The sequence below is a fragment of the Silurus aristotelis genome, assembly GCF_946808225.1.
Source record: "Silurus aristotelis genome assembly, chromosome: 23".
NCBI lineage: Eukaryota > Metazoa > Chordata > Actinopteri > Siluriformes > Siluridae > Silurus > Silurus aristotelis.
Genome location: NC_139596.1, coordinates 16,199,766 through 16,221,685, shown reverse-complemented (window position 1 = coordinate 16,221,685; position 21,920 = coordinate 16,199,766). Strand labels below are relative to the sequence as shown.

Genomic DNA, 21,920 nt, shown 5'->3' with positions numbered 1-21,920 from the left:
AATAAATTCGTGTGTTTACAATCCTGTCTTTTTGACTCAATGTGAGCGTCTCCTAAAAAAACGACCAGTAGGGGGCGACATTGTACAAAACATTTTTGCTACTTTTCCTAAATCAAAGTGAACAATCTCAGGAAACACACACACACACACACACACACACACACACACACGTGATCTAATCGCACACATCACACACATCTAATGCAGTCATTTACAGTTTGGTGTGTGTGTGTGTGTGTGTGTGTGTGTGTAAGCTCTCTGTTGGAGGGCAGTCCTAGGTACAGGACGCGCACTCACGCACGCGCGCGCGCGCACACGCACAGACAAGGCTGAAAGTTTCTGAGTTGCTCCTCAGGCTGAAGGTAAGCAGGGAGAGAGAACAGAACCAGACACTTTCAACACATTAACAAACGGAGGGGAAAAAAACGCAGGATGAGGCCTGATTGCTGTATTTATTCCACAACTTTTGTCCAAAATCAAGTATGACGCACTGGATGCCCTGAAAGCGGATTTTACAGAAGGACATGTTGGAGAACGCTGTTTTGATTTGTTTAGGGGTTTTTCTTTTCTTTTCTTGGATTATCCAAAAAATGCGCATTTTATTTTGTGATGTCAGAAAGTCGGCCGACATCTGGGGCGCGAGCGCGAGAAGATCCTCTGCTGGAGTAAAAACTTTTTTGGAGATTTGCGTCCAGATCTAGTTCTCTCTCTCTCTTTCTCTCTCTCTCTCTCTCTCTCTCTCTCTCTCTCTCTCTCTCTCTCTCTCTCTCTAGTTTTCCAGACCCTTGATTTTTTGCACGTTTTTTTTTTTCACGTTGATTTGCGTGAGAAGGCATGCGGTGCGCACGGGGCGCGTGGAAGGATGCTGCTGCTGCTTCTGCAATGGAAATGAAGAGCACTTCAGCAGCAGTGCTTTTGCTTTTGTTTGTACTCTTTTGTCCCATATTTAGCCAAGAACTCAACCCTAAGGGTCGGAACGTGTGTAGAGTACCAGGGTAAGTGTGCATTGAATGTACCTTTTTTTTTTTTTTTTTGCCAATTGCATGCACTTTGAGTAACTGTTGCGCCCTTCTGTGATACAAAGCATTTAAATCAACAAAATTGAGAAGATTGTATCTCTTCATAGAAAGCCTGTGATCTCATAAAACATTGCAAACTTACTGATATGTGTCCAGGATTCATTCAGCACATAAAAACTAGTCTTTGTTTGGTTCTTACCATGCGCATTTCCCCCCCAAGTCAGTGGCCTGATCTAGCCTGAACCACTCCACGCAAGTAGAAACCAGATGTTCACATCTGGAGCGGCGCTAAGCCCAGCATCCGATAGAGGGCGTCGATGCGAAGTGTCGCCTAATAATAAGTGGCGACTGAAGTCGTGGCACTTAGCTGGGTCACGTCCCAAACCGCACACCACCACATTATATAGTGCATCAAAATAGTCTTCCAGGGCAGAACCCATATTTATAGTTCAATACTAACGTTCCTCAAAGCATCCCTCATGGTTTATGGATGAAAACGAGTGACCATTGTGTTGCAGATCAGCTATGAAACTGGAAATCCAAGAAGGTCAAATTGAAATGCTGAACATTATGGTTCAGAACGAGGTTCTATAGAAACTAAACCGTGTACCCTAATTGGAACATTTGCTGTTGGCATAAAAAAAATATATATATATATCCATGATTACCTTCACAAACATTTTCACCCAGATCAGTTCAGACTTACGGTCTGATTTATCCTTAAGGAAACAGTGGAATTTTATTTACATGTACATTTAGGGCACATGGCAGATGCCCTTATCCATGGCAACTTCTCTCATTCATACAACTGAGCAGTTGAGGGTTTGCTCAAAGGCCCAGAAGTGGCATCTTAGTGGTGGTGGGACTCAACTTCTCATCAGAAGTCCAACATATTAAACCCTGAGCTTCCCCTTCAATGTATGTCAGTGCTACAAATGCTGTGCATTAGAGTAACTAGAGGCCGAACGATTAATCAGTTTTGCCGAATTAATCAGCACAGATAGTTGTTTGCTTGAACTGTTAGTTATCTGCAAAAAATCAATACTGATAGTTTTTTCGGGTTGCGTTATACAGTACGATAGCGGCCTCTACAGGCGAATCACTGAAGCCACGTGCTGTAAAATTTTTTTTTTATTATTATTCATTTTTATTTCTGAAGTCAAGTATTCAAACTAAAAAAAGTTTCATTTTTAAGTTTTCCTCAATATTAATAAATATTCATATTTATTTAATTGAGCACATTTGCATGAGTTACATGAGGTACTGTTTATTTGTATTATTTTTGTAATAAAGTGCAGTATTATTTTACATGCAATGTTTGTTTTATCCAATATCCATTTTTAAAACTTTAAAACAGAGGAGTAATCAAAAGTGATTGGAAATAGATATTAAGGTTAAAAAAATGGGCATTGAAAGTTAGACATATATCATTAATAAAGACAGAAGAACAGTGATATGATCTGGAACATACTCCTGGGGTATAAAAAAATATATATATATATATATATATATATATATATATATATATATATATATATATATATATATATATATGAATAAAAGTCGGGCCAAATCTACAATGGCAAAAATGAAGCTTTTGATTTTCCTGTTTAAAAAAATAAGCAAGGATGAAACAAATGCACCTGAGACACCCAGAGACGTCTAATAAGATTATCTTATTCATTTCCTGAATGCAAAATTATTATTAGAAAAAAAAACTTGATAGTAAATAAAAACACATTTCTTGGTGTACCAAAATACTTCAGGGTTTCTATCATTTTTTATTGAAATATTTTCAAGTAGTTTTGGAGATCACAAGCTCCATTTTGGAACCAGGCTTAATAGAGCACAGATAGAGATATTTACAATATTTGTTTAATTATGGCCAATCATTCACCATCATTTGTTTTTAAGGCCAGTAAAAGCTTGATATTGTTGCTATTTTAGACTTGGTTAAGTTCTTCCCCAGAATTGTAAACTTTCCTGTTAGTAGCAGTTAATTAAAGAACAATTGTGAAACCAAATACAATTTCTTTAGTCTATGGGTTGAAACGGATCACATTTGTCTTGTATATTTCATCCTGTGTGTGTGTGTGTGTGTGTGTGTGTGTGTGTGTGTGTGTGTGTGTGTGTGTGTGTGTGTGTGAGATCGCACTGCACTAAAACCTTCACTGCTTTATATAAGCTATACTACAACAGTCCAACTATTTACCTTAATGATGCTCCTAATAGCAGTGTAGTGTCTGTGGAGCATCTCCAGGTTGTGTGTGTGTGTGTGTGTGTGTGTGTGTGTGTGTGTGTGTGTGTGTGTGTGTGTGTGTGTGTGTGTGTTTTAGAGAATCAAAGTTATTCCTATGACTGAGTTTCTGTTTGACCAGTCATTTCAATTAAATGTCATTGAATCCAAACATATGTAGCTAAAAAAACACGTCCAGTTGTTAACATCCACACTAAATAGGTAAAATAACAATTTAATACATTGCAGTACTGAGACAAATATTTCGAATAGTTTGTAATGTAAAAGGTGTTTATTGATATGTAGATTTTTTTCTGCCATTGTGTAAGAGGTCTGCTCTATGACAGCAGCAGAACACAATGCACAAGAGCTGGTGTACTGTTCGACAGTCAAATCATGTGACTTGGGATGTACCATGATCAATTTCACAGTATTGCTCTGTAGCAGTGTGTTTCTTCACTGCCAGATCGTTCACACATCACCGATAGTGTGCTGTATCGCCTCATGTGTTGCATAAAATATAATAATATAATGTATTAACAAATGGCAAAAATGTAAATGATATGAATTTCTCTTTTGTTGCCAAAATAAGAATAATAAGAACAATTTTTGGATTCGTTAGCGCATGCAGGGGATGTGGTGTTCGTCATGTGCTGCGACATTACGGAATAACATCATAATATTGTCAGTAAAAGTCACTTCAATTCCTCAGAAATTACACAGATGAATTGTTCATTTGTTTTGGAATTAAAATCTTAAAGTATCACAGTTTGGAATTTCAGTTCGCTTTGGTTTCCAGTATACTCCTGTAGCAAACAGCACAATTTCCTTTTAATTAAATGTACTAGACGATTTGACCACTTCATGAGTGCACACGCGTTTACAGGATATGTTTAAATGTACTTCCTGAGTGCGCACGTGTTTACAGGAGCATCCTGTAGCGCCGCTTACTGTATATTTGAAATGCTAGCGAGGATTTTCGTAGCTTGTACCCATGTAGTAGAAAAAGTAGCACAATAATACTTCATTATCATTATTTTAAATAGTAATAAATAAATGGTTGATACATTCGATTCTCTAAATACTATGATAAGTACTTCATTATAATCGAATATGCATTATTTATACCACAATCATTTCCATAAGATGCTCTACTTGATCGGGAAAAAAAAGATATTTAATCCAATATAAAATGTTTTTGGTTAGCATTTCATATTTTCCTGCTTTGCCAGTAGATTAGTGATTATTTGTACAAGTATCTTTCAAAACTATATGCTTTTTACTACATTCATTAATTTATGATATATTCAATAGTACGAAATACACCACCAGTCAAGTATGGAACTTAATTAATTAAAACAATATACAGTGGTACCCCGCTTGTCGACCGGCTCCGACATCGACCTTTTCGCAACAGTTTTTTGACCGAAATTTGCGCCCGCTGAACGACCAAATGCCCGCTTATCAACCTTTTTTTTTCCCCCGACCCACGTGGAGCGAGGGAAAGGATCTTCCCAGTCTTGCCTCAGCCTTCGTGGAGAGAGCATCTATCATAAATTATACTTCGGTTTGTGAAAAATAAAGTGTTATTTAGCGGTCAATATAACAATTTAGTGCGTGTATATTGTATATTCGATCTTCGACTTTTTCGGTTTTAAGGAGCGGATTAAGTTCGATAAGCGGGGTACCACTGTATGTCTAATTAGATACCTGTAGCAGATATAGTTTATGGTATACACCCTTATCTAGAGCCAATTACAACTAAACAGTTGGGGGTAAAGGGCCTTGTTAAAGGGCTTAGCAGTGGTAGGTTGGGGGTGCTGGGATTTGAACTCATGACCTACAGTACTGTAGCACCACTGAGCTACAGGACTACCATCTCATATAGTTGTGTTACAAATGATACTGACTTAAAATGAACTTTAAATACAAGCTGAGGTTTATTGCTGATGTCGGACATGTCGATACAATAAAATTGACAAACTTAAGTCAGTTTTAATTCTTTATTGCAAATTAAAAGGTAGACTATATGGACCAACCTACTGAGAAACCTGACTTTTACAGCCATATGGGGTCTTTTTCGAATTGTTACCACAACATTGGGGGCACACAATTGTGTCTTGTCTTTGGATGTGGTAGCATGAAGTTTTACCATTACTTGAACTAGGAGACCCAAACCTGTTCCAGCAAGCCAGCTCCATAAAGGCATGCTTTACATGGATTGGAGTGGATGAACTCCTGCTATAGAGCTCTGACCTCAAACCTACTGATAACCTATGGAATTGATTATAATGCTAACTGCACCGCAGGCCTCCTCACCTGCAGTAACGCCTTTGTGTGGCGGAATGAGCACACCAATCCAAATCTAGTGGAACATCTTCCCTAAAAAAAGTGGAGGTTAAATCACATACAAATCTTATATTTAGGTGTCCAAAAGATTTTGTTCATACAGTGTATTAAGCTAATAATAACCTTGTCCCGGTTTTTCTTTATAGAATTTCTCCAAATTTAGGAGCCATTCTTTTGGCTATAAACACAGCATTTCCTGATGACCTTTATGCCGTGGAAATAGTAAAAGTTTGATATTGACAGTTGGCAAAGCAGAACATGTTTGTTTCAGATCCATAATGAGATGTTTTTTACAAAGACACCGTGCAAAGAGACATTACATCGAACAAGTAACATGGCACAGATACCTAACAACAAATCCATACATATTAATGAAATCTCTCTACAGAAACATGTGAATTAAAGACAGTGTTTGTGTGGGTGCTTAATGACTTAGTACCGAAATCTCACAAATTAAGTATCTAGTGTAGCCACCGCACATGAAGTTTACAATATTGGTCCAATCTAGATCTTTTTACATTTTTTTTTTTTTTAACTCCACAGAAATAATTGATTTCACTGATTTTGTCCCATTTTGACTACCTTATACTACCTCTTGACTACCCACCCATTGGTCACAATTATTACCTACACTGTCTTTGAAAAGCTTGTTTCTTAATAGACATGTCAATTTATGTGTCAACGAATTGCCTGTTCAAACCTACACTCCATAGAGTCCACATACATTAAACTACTTAATGGTGTATAGATCTGCCCCTAAAGTTTGACACATTGTGCATTCTGAAATGCTTATTTGTATCACCACAGCTGTAAAGAGTAAATATTTAAGTTACCTTCCTGTTTGTTCGAACCAGTCTGGTGGTTCTCCTCTGACCTTAACAAGCAACAAGCTCTGCCCAGAGAACTGCCTCTGACTGGATGTTGTTTTGTTTTTTTGCACCATTTAGCGTAAACTCGACTTGGTGCTCTGCACGGAAATCCCAGGGGATCAGCAATTTCTGAAACACTTATACAAGAAAAAATGACATAAGCAAAGACATAGAGAGATCACAATATTCACCAAAAAAAAAAAAGACTGAATGAATCAGTTTTATCTGGATGATGTTATGCATCACATTGCCGGCTGATTGAGGATTTTCATGGATAAGAAGCTGTACAGTATTCCAATGAACGTGGCTAATAAATGTGTTTATGTTGCATAAATATTCAAATGTACTTTTTTAATGACTTTGTAACTCTGCTTCATCAGTACAGTTAATTGTATTGTACTTTTGGATTTACTGTAAGTATGGCATGGTGGCTTTGAAACAATAAACCACTGAAACTAGCCAGAAAACCATGACCTCTAGGAATTGTATGCAAAAAACACTTATAAAGGTTATAAGACCTCTTACAGCATATGTGTGAGACTAAAGATAAGAGTAATTTACCATTAGGAAGAACACTGTATCAGCTAACCTTTAGCCTTTCGCTAACCAACATGTTTAAAAGTTCAACCTTTGGCTGTTTTGCCCAGCTGCTAAAGTGATATCATAATGACTAATGGCTGCACAGACTATTTTTTCTGTCATTTCCTGAAAGTTATATCAGCAGCAGATATGGAGGGAATTTTATTTTTATCCGGGAGTTTCCGTCCTCTTTTGCAATCTGGGCAGATAACAGATCCACTCACACCAGATTTTAATCAGTGAACATGAATCAGACCCCAATGCACTGAAAATAATCTGGTGGGAACAGAATTTACCCTGGCATGAAGTCGACCGATTTTCTTAGAATTACTTATAATTTCCATTTCTCGATTCATGCTAAATCGAGACGCAACCCCAACCAAAGTAGTGACTGATCTTCAATTTCCATTCTCATCAGCATCCCTGGTTCCAAGAGAATCAGTGTGGTTTGACTCTCTTCCTCTCTTTTCTGACTGTCTCTCGGTGTGGTATGTGTAGTTTGACACAGAGCAGAGAGCTCAAGGTTGTGGTGAAGCTCATGTCTGGAACACACACACACACACACACACACACACACATACATTGCGAAAGGCTAAACAAACCTTGACTTAAGGCAGAGCAAATTTCGATGCTCTACTGGAAGTAAAAGTGTAGACTGGGCCTCTCAGGGGTCACATGTGATAGAGGATATATATATATGCAGATATATAGCAGATTTATGAGAAAATCTGGACTACTAAGATTTAGGAGGAATGCAGAAAAACATTAATATAAACAGTGATCCTGTCTGTTACTGATCCTAAATTCTTATAGAATTCTTAGAAGTAATCAGTTTGGGTGTAGTGCACTGTCATTTGTTAATAGTTAACAAATTACAGTACATAACATAGCAAAACAGAGCAATTTACAGTACCGTACTGTATAAACTGTACATTTTATATACACCTGCGATTACATGGACGAGCATTGGTTGATGAGTGGAGGGCGGAGCACATGCTGCTACATTTTCAAGCCGCACGTAAAATATTAAAAAAATTAATTATCGTCATTGTAAATTAAAAAAATCTGTGGGAGATCATCAGCTCACAAACCTTATTGGCATTTTTCACTTAACCCGCTTCCCGCATTACCCATAGTGCAATTTGACTACCCACTAATAGTGGTGCTGTGGGATGTGCCTCATCACCATACTCATTTATGTAAATAATTTTTTAATTATATAAAAATGATATAGAAAAAAATGCATATATATATATATATATATATATATATATATATATATATATATATATATATATATATATATATATATATATATATATATATTCATTTATATTTTTTTTTTTTTGTACTCTAAAGCAGCGGTTTAATGTCAGACAATATTTTCACGGACCGGCCTTTAAGATGTGGCGAATAAATACAACAAAATAAAATGATACGACCATAAAAACTGGTATTTTCTAAATATAATAATAATCGTGAATCCACTGTGTTGTTGTTTGGTCATTTTGCTCGCTTGGGGGTTTGAATTTAGCGGTAATGTATTATGTGTTAGCGACCAGAGCCCCTTTAAAAAAGTAGTGGATGGAGGTAAGACATGTGACCGAGGCATCATGACATGCATCAGGAGGGAGTCATAGACAGATGTGGCGGAGAGAATCCGGTAATTTTCCAAAATAAAACATCGTTCAGAATCAGATTATAAATAAAAAGGAAATAATGTAAGTTATGTATTCTTTCTGTGCGGCCCGGTACCAGCAGTTTCCGGCAAAATAATTTCCATCAAAATTAATAAAGTTCTATTTTTTTTATATCTTTTATCTAATCTTATCTTATCATACTGTACATTTTCATGCCTATACAACTTTCAACACCATCATACTCATCATCTCATTGACTGTTAAGCAGCCAGGTCAAGTCTCTGCTTTAACTCAGTACAACTGAGTCATTTGCTGTCATTAACTCATTGCACAGCATTTGCTGTCTTATGTTTTTACATTGGAGTTTATTAATAATTTACAGTTTAATAATAATAATTCAATAATGTAGCTTTGAATGGCATTCAAACATGTTTTTGTATTTACTATTGAAACCTCTTTTTCTTATGTTTGAGACTTATGACCTACTGATGAAATCCTACTAAACCAGTGATCCCCTGTGATACCAATGAGGCACAGGTCTGCAAACTTCTCACTACAATAACCAAGCGTGTATTAAAACTATATCAGATTACGATCAGGTTTCTACCTAAGAGCTTTCTATTACATCAAAAATGGGGAAAAAAGCATGTGGTGTACTCAGAAATATGATAATGAAAGAGATCTATGTTTTTGTAAAATAATTGAATATGAATTTTGTAAAATGTATACAATATTTAGCCTTAATTTGCACACTTAATTTGCAAATGGAGCTAACGTGACAAGCTCTTTAAAGAACTCTTAAATAGTCTATGTAAAACTTTACAACAGAGTGTTACTGTGACATCCTAATATAATCTTTTTTTGAAGCTAACTTATTTGAAAGTGCTTGAGTTAAGTCTGTGGTACAAACTATAAATTATTGGTAATAATACAACAGTTAGCTCTGGTTTACTAATTTGTATGGATGAGTTGCGCTCCACTGTTTCGGTATTCCAGTTATTTACTCCATTTGTCTAAATTTACAATACAACGCTAGCTTCTTTATTCTTTATGTTACGATAGTTACGTGTGCAGCTGAGCTCAACAGGTGGTTTGTAGAGCATCTGATTTACGGCAACAATTACAGGACAAAAACATGCTTCATTTTAGAGTTAGTACAGATTATATAGGATGTTCAATTAAAATATCAGTACATTACAGTTACACTTTGTCAGAACACAGTAACTACAAAATAAACCTATGTGTTGTGGTTAATCACCAAACCGATCAAAAGATGATGGCATGAGGAACAGTTTTCACAAGAGCGCTAGAGAGATTGAGATGAGCAAGATGATCCAGAGTTTTCTCCCGGAAAACACTAGTCTCAGTATTCTTTCTTTGGCTTGGCTCCTCTACAAAGCATTTTAAGGATATTTCGTTCAATCAGTTCGAATCTGGAGTCTAGGACAAAGAACAGTGAAACTAATCTTACCAGTATGTGGCCTTATCCTGAACCTCTCTGTCACCGTCGCACGATCCCAAGGGGCCATGACTTCAAACGCTGCTGCCTAGTTTACAGGGGCAGCTGCTTAACAGAATAAGGGATCTCTAAGAAACAAGCATTTGCTGTGTGCATGTGTGGCTGTCCATCTGTGTTTCTGTTGTATGCAAGTGTTATTTGAAGCATCCGCCATCATGTTCGAGAGAAGCCACAGATGGTAACCAGACGTCTCGTAGATTCTATGTGAACCACACAAACTATGAGACGTAGAAGAAGATCACTAAGGGACAGATTTAGGTCAGAGAAATAACAACATCTGCACATGATAGCATTAAAGTTTTTTTTTTTCCTGCTTATGAATATCGGGAAAGGCAAATGTCTTCCTGATTTGTTTATTTTTATGGCTTTGTCGACTTTAAAGTCTTTGTTAACATGGTTTCAAACGCCAAGAACATCTGTGATATTACAGGGCTGTCAAATAATACAAATGAAAAATAGACACCATTTTTTTTTTTTTTTACCAGATAAGGACAGCATGGGCATTTCAGATCACAGTGATTGGCAGTGACATTTCAGTAAATGTGGTGGAGACAAACATAGAACATGGCAATTTATGAATCGACACGTTTATTTCACGCTTTGTGAAAGTGAAAATATGGTAATACAGTCCTGCTATAGTGGCTCAATTGTATGAATCTTAAAGATTTAAAATCTGTAATGTTGCTTTGGTTGTCCCTCTGACATCATTCTTAAATGGTTTATAATAAAGTCTATTTGTGGAAGCTTGAAGGGGTTTCAAGAACATTGAAGTTTTTTAGAGCATATGCATTAAATAGGTGTGTGTGCAACAAAGCCAAAATTTTTAGTGATTAGTTCTTCTTGATATATATAGAAGTTGTCAGGCTTTAAGGCTTTCTGTCCTCCTGAAAAAAAAGTGTTTTCCTCTCAGAAAGGGTTGCAAACAGACACCTTTGTCAAGTTGTGATCACCTTATGACATGCTATTAAAGTCCCAAACAACTCTGTTTTTTCTAAAGGTTAATATATTAAATGCATGAAAAGTGTGTGTTTGTGGTACAAAGTTCTTCTTTTAGTAATGATTTTTTTTTATATATATCTTATAATAACCTATGAGGCTTAAAGATTCTTCAGCTGTCCCTCTGGGAGAACCCTTAAAATGGTCTGCAACAGCATATGGAACCAGTGAACCATTAAAGAACCATTAAATGTGGCAGGAGCTCAAAATAATTTGACAGTATTTTGGCTGTCCCATAGAAACCGTAAAGGGACAACAAGTTTTCTTTCAGAGTGTTGAAAATTAAGGGTTATAATGCAGAGTTCCTTGTTGCAGGAACAGCTAAAAGTCTATTAAATGTTGAAAGTTTGTAAAATCATACACTTTATGAACAAATATATTGGGGCACCTGAATTTTCCAGCTATTAATGGCTTCTTTTTCCAAAGTGTTACTATAAATTTGGAGGTTCAGAATTGTATAGAATATCTTTATATGCAGTATCATTACATTTTCCATTCACTTGACCCAAACCTGTTCCAGCATTTCAATACCCCTGTGCTCAAAGCTATAGTTTACATATGTTGGTATGTTAAAACGAATCCTTGAGTAACGTATTCGAAATACAAAAAACCATCAAGGCAAATTATTTAGTTTGCGTCGTTTAGTCCATTTAACCAAACACGGAGCACTGTGTTTCCACACGGACCATTATTTTATGATGCACCACTCGCTAAACCCTGGATAAAAAAATAGATGAACAGGGAGAAAACAGCGAGGGGGCGAGGAGAAAATTCAGGCCAAAAAAAATGAGAGAAACTTTCCAAAGTTTTGAGATCATTTCAAATTAAAGCATAAAGAAAACACCATACAGTGCATTTAGCTTTTATAGAGTAATCTAGTGAAACATCTCCCCAAAAGTGTGGAGGTTACACCAAATGTAGAATGGGATGTTTAAATCTTATTGTCAGGTGTCCACAGATTCATGTCTATATAATGTACCTCAAGTAGCTGAGCAACAACATGTCCAAAAATGTACAGTAACCGCATTCTCAGACAATGGCGACATTGACAGTTGCTGTATTATTAACTATAGAACAACTGCAGCACTTCTAGGAAGATTTATGGAGATCACGATTTGCAAACTACTCTGTTCCAATTTAAATATATATATTTAGATTTACACATACATTATAGCCCAGTGTAACATGAGTTTATTTGTTATTCATATGTTATACCTTCTATTTTAGGTCTCCTGGCATTGCGTGTTGCACTGGATGGGCGCAACAAGGAGACGAGTGTTTGACACGTAAGAACTTTTTCATCTTGCCTACAATAACAGAAACGCAGAATTAAGATCAGAATGTTTCTGCAGCATGTTGCTTTATTTATGTGCAAGTATTTTTGAGTGTGTAAGCCAAACATGTGATATATAACTTAACATATGTGGTGCATATGAAAGATTCAAATGGCCTGCCATAATGGAGTGAAATAAATAATGTATCATTTTTTAAAAATGGGATACGTTCTGTCATTTTGGACGGAATACTTGAATTATAATTGGAATGTGAATAAAGCAAAACTCAGCGTCTTTGAAAATGAAGCGTCGCTTTGTTGCTTTATGATGACTTACTTATGATTTACTTCATTTGGAAGCAAAATATGTTCTAAATCAGAACATGTGGATCTTCCATATCCATCTAGTTTAGTTTTTCACGCATTTGTGAAATCATATCGAGGACAGTAAAATCATAAAATTTTCCGTGCCAATGTGAAAAATGGCTGTTAAAACTAATTCCAGTTCTGACTGGATTTTTGGTTAGTCAACTTATATTAACACCGAATAAATCCTTATTAGTGAAGATCAATTGTGTTGATAAAAAAAGCATTGTTTTATATATTTATTTTTATTGTTCATTCTGTGATTGTTTTGTAAACTCTGTTTTTTTTATTGTTTATTTTATTATTTTGGTGCAAAATTTTACTTAAATGTATGTAGTGGTCACAAAAAGTTGCCTTTGCCTGCATAAACCTGTCCCCATAAAACCAATGTTCTTTTTAATCGAAAACTTTACACATAATCAGGTAAAAATCAAAACTATATTAGTTGTAGTATTATTGTTTCCAGGTCAGCATCAATCTTAAACAAGTACACAAAACCAAAGAATTAGACCACTTGCTATTAATAATAATACAGTTAAGCTTGCTGGGTATCCAGACTTTAAATCTCTAAAAGATCATTTTCACCCATTTTCTTTTCAAGCTAAATCAAAACAATTGAGGAATCTGTGCAGTAGAATTATACCTGTCTCCAAAAATATTCCCATTCATGTAATTTTTTTGTCTTCAGCTCTCTGCGAGGGCAATTTTACTTGCAAGGAGAACGAGGTGTGTGTCCGACCAAACGAGTGCCGCTGCCGTCACGGATATTTCGGAGCGAGCTGTGACACCAGTAAGAGACCGCTTTGTGTTACGACTTCCTTCCTACACAACATTTTCTGAATTTTTACCCCATGATGATGGACGGCACAGGTGCTCAACGTAGCATCCAAAACAATCCTAAAAGAACACAAGTTTGTCTTGTGTTTATGTTTCTATGAGATTTTTGCTCAATAATTGTTTTCATGGAATAGTCAAATCAAATCAAATCAATTTAAACGTTTATTTGTCACATGCACATACATACAGGGTACAACATGCAGTGAAATGCTCTACACAATAAGTACAACATAGCTATTAAGGTCTTCTTAAAATCTCATTTTTCTCAAATGTTCGAGCTTGAGTTCAGGGGTAGTTCAAGAAAATGTATTTATATAAAAGCAGTTTGAATTATGCATCATGGTTAAATTAAAACCTCCTCCTACCTTCATAGAGTGTCCTGCTCAATTCTGGGGTCCTGACTGCAAAGGAAAATGCACATGTCACCCTAACGGCAAGTGCGATGACTTAAACGGCAAGTGCACATGCCACTCAAATCGCTGGGGCGAGAACTGCGAGAAGCCATGCCCATGCCAGAAAGGCAAGTGTGACCAGGAGACTGGCAAGTGCACGTGCCATGCTGGTTTTTGGGGTCCTCACTGCAGCAACAACTGCTACTGCAGTCTAAACTCAGTGTGTGACCAGAGCACAGGTCGCTGCATCTGCTCTCCAGGGTGGTACGGGCGCAACTGTGGTGCCCAGTGCGCCTGCAACAACTCACCATGCGAGCAGTTCACCGGCCGATGCCAATGCCGAGATCGTTTGTGGGGCACAAACTGCGAACGATATTGTCAGTGTTTACATGGGAAATGTAACCAGGCAGATGGTTCCTGCACCTGCAAACCGGGCTACAGGGGCAAATTCTGCAGAGAGCCATGTCCTGCTGGGTTCTACGGGCAGAACTGCAGGAACAAGTAAGGAGAACAGCTCTATTTTTTTTTTACTGTGTTGTTTAACTTGAATACAATTGTACGAATGATTCAGCTGATACAGTCAGTTGGATTGAGGTCTGAACATGTGCCAATGTGACTTAATCTTCTGTCCTTGCAGATGTGGTCACTGCAAGGGCCAGCAACCATGTAAGGTTACAGAAGGAAGGTGTGTTACTTGTGAACGAGGCTGGAATGGCACCAAATGTGATCAGATATGTGCCCCAGGTTTTTTTGGAGAGAACTGCAAAGATGAATGTCCACCATGTAAAGATGGCCATTACTGCAATCGCATCGATGGGAAGTGCTCTCACTGTAATCCCGGCTGGATCGGAGATCGGTACAAACTTTACATTGTGTTTATGCTTTTGTTTGTTTTTTGGTTTTATTCTTAGTTTGAACAACCATAAAAAATATATGATAACTTCTTTGTCTACAGCTGTGAGGTCCGATGTCCCAATGGCACCTATGGGGAGAATTGCGAGAATGACTGCAGCCACTGTTTTAATGGAGAATGTCATTTTGCTACAGGGGAGTGCCTCTGTGATCCTGGCTTTTATGGGACTTAGTAAGTGTCAGACTTTCTTTGATTAGTTTTCCTATTGTACTGTAAGATACAATTGTTAAGGTTTTTTTATGTATCATAAAAAAAATAAAAAAAAAGCTTTATGTATTCAGTTACTAACAGCTCATTCCTACCCTTTAGCTAGGTCTCCCAATTGTCAATGACCTAAAGAAAATTCCCACCCACTTAATACAGTAGGTCTCCCGATTTCCATTGTCTAAAAGCAAATTCCCACCTACTAACTGGCACCTAATTTCCGATTTTAGATGCCCAATTCCACTCATTAGGTAGGTAGGCCCATTTCCATACCTCATGTCTATTAGCTAGGATTTTCCTATTGCCCAGTAGATACCTAGAAGACACCTTGCAAATGTGATGATATACGAAGACAGCCTTGTATCTTTTACGTCTCAGACAGTCAGGAGTCCAGTTCATCAAATCCAAATGAATGCTGAGTAAGACAATTTCACGTCAGGAGTGCAGGGGGAAAGACGTTTATAGTTTAAGCAAATCATTTTCTAACAAGAAAAACGTTTGCTTATAATTCTGAGATGGTTTATTCACATTTTATCACAGAGACACCATTACAAATGTCTTGCCATTTCTGTTTTGGATGTATCCCAGACCACACATCTTATTCAGTATATGGGTGAAGGTTTTTTTTTTTTTGGAATGATACTGCCATGTTGGAAATTCTGTAACCTCCATTGTTTGGACACCTCCTTTTGTGGGGAGCTGTGGGATTTCACAAACACGTTGCATATTCTCCACCGCATGTCATAAGTGATAAAGTATATACCAAAATTGCAGACTCCCGAAATAGTGCTCTATATAGTGCCAAGTGGATGGTCTCAGATCAACAGGTGGAGCAATTTGACGTCAGACTGCAGGATCTTCACGTTGTAGGTCAAAGTCTACATCGATGCATGACAATTAAGTCAATTAATCAAGCTTTAACAGTGAATTTGAATTCCAAAACACCAGGAGAATGTAAAACAACTTCCACATTCCAATAACCTTTTTAATATGAACAGTTTCGTTTCAAACTTTTATTTTCTCCCATCCTATAATTACATGCAAAGTATCCAAAAAGTATTATAGTTATTTTCTAAAACACACATAATCTCTTGTCATTTTTTTAGCTTTCATAATCTCTTATCTGTCAAGTAATCTTGGCAGATCTATCATAGAGCTCCTGAATTAGCTAAATTTGAATCCTTTTATGAATGCCTGGAAAATATTTCTATTCTAGAGCTCCTAAAGATTTTATTTTAGAATTCCTGAATATACATTTATAAAGCTATGAAGATAGCTTTGAAACATTTTTCTGACAAATATCCCTATTTTTTTACTTGAATCTACATTATGGTTTACTATTCTATACCCTTTGAAATTCTGTCTAGAATTTGCTAGAGTTATATTTTACTTCTACTTTCTACACGTAAGCATTAGAAAAATCATGTTGTTCCAGAATTTTTGTAATTCATTTGTGTGCAATACAATACAGATTGGGATTTAAATACAATTGAAAATTCAGAAAATCCAAATTTATGTTTTGCTAAAAGGATAAAGTTGCGGTTATAAAATTATAAACATGAGATTTCTATTTATTTGTTTTACAATCTCTTAGTGTCCTCAAAATCCCTCTAAAACCTGTTGTCCAAATTCAATGTGAATTGGAATTGAGTTAGTGTGCACAGTATGGAAAGTTAATAATATAGCTAGCTACTTACCAAAGCTATTAAGCTAGGACTAAGCTTTTATATAATAATTCAATGTGACAATTAAATTTGGCGTGTTGATTTATTTGAAATTTAGAGTTATCGAATGAAATTTTGAATGAAAACCAGAACATTGGGCTGTTTATACAGTTTTTTTGTCAACATGGTGAATACAAGTCCATTTGAATGTAGCATAAGATCACAAAATGTTTTCTTCCATCCAAAAATCCCCAAACAATTATTGCCATTTCACAATACGTGCATGTTTTTCCACGGCTACGGAGGCGTGGAATGCTGCATTCCAAGGAAGCTTGTGGTTTCAAATCGACTCAGCACATTAACAGATTACGACCTCAGCCAGGATGTTTGTTGCTACAATGCATGTGAACAGACAATTTCTATTCTCATTTTGTCTATATGTGTAGAGAAGAAACAGACATTAAAACAGGAATAAAATCCTTTTAAATTAACAAATCCAGTACGGATCCAGTGGGAAAGATGACAAAAATGTGTAAAAGATTCCTGAAAAAGTTCTGACTCGGACTCTGACCAATTGTTTTGAACAATTAATTGAATTCAGAAGTGAACTGAACTGAACTGTTCTATGTTTGTCCTGGTTATTTGTTTAACAGAAAGCTAATTGACCCGATTCATACAGTGTGCATACTAAAGTTTACTTTTACCAAATGTTAGGAAATGAGATTATTTTGCCAAGCAACAAAGCAAAGGAAGTTGATTGTAGCAGCTCCTAAATTCCAGCAGAAAGTTCATAAAAACCTATGCAAAAATGGAAGGCTTGTATAATAAGGGTTTTCTTTCATTCTTATGTTATTTTCATTGTATCTGTAATTTATATGTGATTGATCATTGATATACAGCAGGGAAAATAAGTATTTGGCACATCAGCATTTTTATCAGTAAGAGGATTTTCCCTGCGTCATTTCACTTTATTTATTATGACTCAACTTGTATACTTAAATGTTCTGATTTCTTTGTATGAATTTAATATTTGGCTTGATGAAAATTCTGTGTCAATAGCCCACTTAGAAATCCCCTTACTGATAAAAATGCTGATGTGTCAAATACTTGTTTTGGTGGATACACTCAGTGTAGATATTGTTATACTGCCATATTGGAGTTTTTTTCCATCAGTAACAATTCTTTGAAGAAAAGGCTGACTTGAATGATGTGGTATTTCCAACCAAATGACCAAAGATAACCATGTTTAAAGCATATCATTCTTTACTCTCATTACTCATCACTTTCATTAAAAATTTCTTCTTTTTTCCCTCTTTTTCCAGTTGCAATCTGACTTGTGAGTCGGGCCAGTTTGGGGTGAACTGCGCACAAACGTGTCCTTGCCATGATAAAAACTGTAACCCCGTGTCTGGAGCCTGCAATCTATGTAAGAACAACCTCATCTCCCATCTCTCTCTCTCTCTCTCTCTCTCTCTCTCTCTCTCTCTCTCTCTCTCTCTCTCTCTCTCTCTCTCTCTCTCTCTCTCTTCATCTCTCTCTCTCTCCTGTTACTTGTAATCTGTGAGAAAATAAGGCTAGAACACTTTGCTATGACGTTTGTTTTGGAGACAGAAGTATTTTTGGAGACTTGAGACATACTTGTGGGGTCTCACATCACTTGTTTTTTTCCACTGCATCAAGGGGAATAAAGGACGTTGTGTGCTTTTTAATGCAGAGGGCCGAGCGGATCAGCTGCAATCATTTAAAAAAAATTCAGAGGTTTAAACCTGCGAATCAGCAAATGATAATTAAAAAAAGGTTGTAGAGGGAAGGTCTGAACCGATCATTGTGGAATGTGTCAATAAAGAGGTTAAGTACAGTATTGAAAGAAAGAAAGAAAGAAAGAAAGAAAGAAAGAAAGAAAGAAAGAAAGAAAGAAAGAAAGAAAGAAAGAAAGAAAGAAAGAAAACTATATAGAATTAATATAATGAATAAAAAAATTTTATTTAAATATTATATTATATTATACACAATACATATACATACATAAAGAAAGTATGATAAAAGAAAGAAATAATAGAAAGAAATGAAGAAAATGAAAGACTATAAATCTATTAAAGACAAATAAACTCAATTTTAGTAAAAAATAAATCTAGAAAGAAAGAAAGAAAGATAGATAGACAGACAGACAGACAGACAGACAGACAGACAGACAGACAGACAGACAGACAGACAGACAGAAAGAAAGAAAGAAAGAAAGAAAGAAAGAAAGAAAGAAAGAAAGAAAGAAAGAAAGAAAGAAAAACACTGCTATTCTAAATAGAAAATCTAAAAAGAAAGAATGAAAGAAAGACTCCTATGCTACATATAGATCAAGAAAGAAAAAACTGAAGACTGTTGTTATATGGTTATAGTTGATGTTTCTGTCACAACTGAAACCTTTATTAATAATTGTGTAGGTTTAGGCAAGTAGGCACAAGGTATCCTTAACAAACATGTACTGAACACTTTGTGTAAGCATGGCTTCAGTGGCTTCTGTGGTGACATGTAAATGCTAAAGCTGATGTTCCTCGGACAGGTGACACCTTTACCATAGATTTTTTAGATTTACTTGTAGTTTCACTTGTCATTAAGGCTTTCTGAGGGTGTCATGTTCCCTGAAGCCTAAAAAGATTAGCCGACTACGGGTTCAGAAATATTGACCCATGTAATGTCTCTATAACAATTGGCACCTTTATAAATCCTCCTTTAGCTTTCTATCCATTGTTATAAAGGCATTATGAAGGTGTCCTGTCGCCTGGTAGAACTGTGTCAAGCAAAGTGTGGTAAAAGTTTAGGTAACTATTAGATAAATGTACTGGTACAGTGAATAGGCTAGGTGCATCATTGTATAGAAGATACTGAGAGAAAAAGGAAGGTTTCCTTCAGTACACATGAGTCAGGGTTTCTGGTTTTGGTTTATTGCAACAGACAAGAAAAGACAAAGAAAAAAATCAGACCAAATTGGTGATGTTTGGGGTTTCTATGTGTAGTCTACGATGGTCCATAAAGTGCAAACCACATAAACAATCCAAATACACAACACAAAATTTGGAAATACAAATATTACCTCAAAACATAACATGTGCACATGCTGCTGTCGGACTGGACACAGATTAGTGCACAATATACCCTTTCCTGAATCTACTGTCAATTATAAAAATCAGTTTATGGACAAAAATATTAGGACACTTGACTTTTCCAGCCATACGTGCTTCTTTCCCAAATTGTTACCACAAATTTGGAGACACACAACTGCATAGGATCTGTGGATGTGCTAGCATGAAATTTTCCCTTCACTTGAACTAGGAGACCCAAACTTGTTCTTCACAAAGTCAGCAGATGTACTTTGGGTTGGAAATGAAGATCTCCTGCTATAGAGTTTTGAACTGAACCCTATTGAAGACAATTAAGATGATTCTGAACGCTGACTACACCCCAGGCCTCCTCACCTTCTCACCTACATCAGTACCTGATGACCAGATGTCCACAAGCACACTCCAAAATCTAGTGGAGCATCTTTCCAGTAGAGAGGAGGGTATTATGACTGTAAATGGGGACTAAATGTGGAATGGGATGTTCAGAAAGCACAAAATCTTATGCTTATGTTTCTCAACATTTTGTCCATATAATGTATATGTGCAATCTCAGTGTTCTCCATTTCTCAGATGATGCACTTTGTAGCCAATCAGCAACAAGCTTGTGCAGTTAGGGACGGCCTTTTTAATTTCGAGTTACAGCTGTTGGCATGTTTTGCTTTGATTATATAGCTTTGTTGTGGTTTTTATTATTTTTAATCTGCTGTTTTGTTTAGTTTTATGAATTTGCGGGGTTTTTTTTTCGTTTGTTTAACATTTCTCTGTGTCGTCATATTACATGTATTTATTGTTGTGTTCTTGGTTTTGTTGCTGCTTATCGAAATTGTTTTGTTGTGTTTCTGGTTTTAGCGTTGCTCCTAAATCCGTTGTGCTTTTGGCATTTTTTTTGTATATCAGAATTTGTGTCTGTGTTGGTTTTGTTGTTGTGTTTTCGCTTTGCTACTACGGGCCTTCGTAGCAATCCCAGATCACAATTCTTTGCAGATAACTTTGAATGCTTTGACTGTCAAACATGAGAAGTTTTCCGAACACCGAAACCCTGAAAACAAAGTTTTACAGCTGAATGAAACACAGCTGTTGCTAGTAACATGCGTTGTTAGGAGTGTCCGTGTGTGTGTGTGTGTGTGTGTGTGTGTGTGTGTGTGTGTGTGTGTGTGTTCTATGTAGGTCAGTATAGTAGACAGCTGCAGCCTTTAGCATGGCTGCCCTGATGGCGTTTCCAGAGTGGTGTCTGATTTTTATGGCTGTGTTTTTTGGCTTCCTTTGCTGCTTTAGCGGGAGCGAGTGCGGCTCTCTCAGGGAGGAGAGAAATACTCCAGGAAAAAGAAATACAGGGAAAGAGCATAGAAGAAAAGTGGGAAAACAACATTAAAACAAAGTACAAAAGACAGACAGGCAGAGAAAGTCTAGGATATATAGGAGAGTAGGAGTTGTTGTAGTAAAATCCTGCTATGTATGTTATAACCTCTCTGTATGAACAGATGTTAAAGCTTTCCTCTAGACAATCGTGATCATAAACAATTACACATACTTAACGCTGTGAAACAAATCACCTAACCAAAGATGTGTGTGTGTGAATCATAATCACACACTTTGTATACGATGTACCAAATCGCTTTTTGTAGCCAGTAGTGAAACCAATTCCTGTCCTATTTCTGATGTTAATCATACAAGATTTATTCCTTCCCCTCTTTCCTCAGATCCTAACCAGCGGATGGGTGTGATCGCTGCAGGCACACTGGTGTCCTTACTGCTCATCATTCTGCTTGCTCTGCTCTGCTGCTGCTGCTTATGTAACAAAAAAGACTACATTAGGTATGTTAATAACCAACATCTAATCAAACGACCAAGCTTTTTCATTGCAGCTGATATCAGTGATGCTCTCTAGGCTGTTATATTTGTCATTTTATGGCATTTGGGCCTTGCTCAAGGGCACAGCAGTGGCAGT

At 36.6% G+C, this 21,920-nt stretch overlaps 1 protein-coding gene across 1 annotated transcript in view; it reads left to right on the top strand.

Annotated features, from left to right (window-relative positions):
• The first annotated feature begins 214 nt into the window (after positions 1-214).
• The window catches only part of scarf2 (scavenger receptor class F, member 2), a 34,722-nt gene continuing 13,016 nt past the window's right edge, over positions 215-21,920 (top strand). The window contains exons 1-8 of the mRNA XM_083527328.1: positions 215-995; positions 12,435-12,493; positions 13,535-13,636; positions 14,057-14,576; positions 14,713-14,931; positions 15,031-15,159; positions 18,179-18,282; positions 21,673-21,787. Coding sequence (XP_083383454.1) covers positions 835-995; positions 12,435-12,493; positions 13,535-13,636; positions 14,057-14,576; positions 14,713-14,931; positions 15,031-15,159; positions 18,179-18,282; positions 21,673-21,787 — 1,409 coding nt within the window. The 5' untranslated portion in view covers positions 215-834. The remainder of the gene's footprint in view (positions 996-12,434; positions 12,494-13,534; positions 13,637-14,056; positions 14,577-14,712; positions 14,932-15,030; positions 15,160-18,178; positions 18,283-21,672; positions 21,788-21,920) is intronic.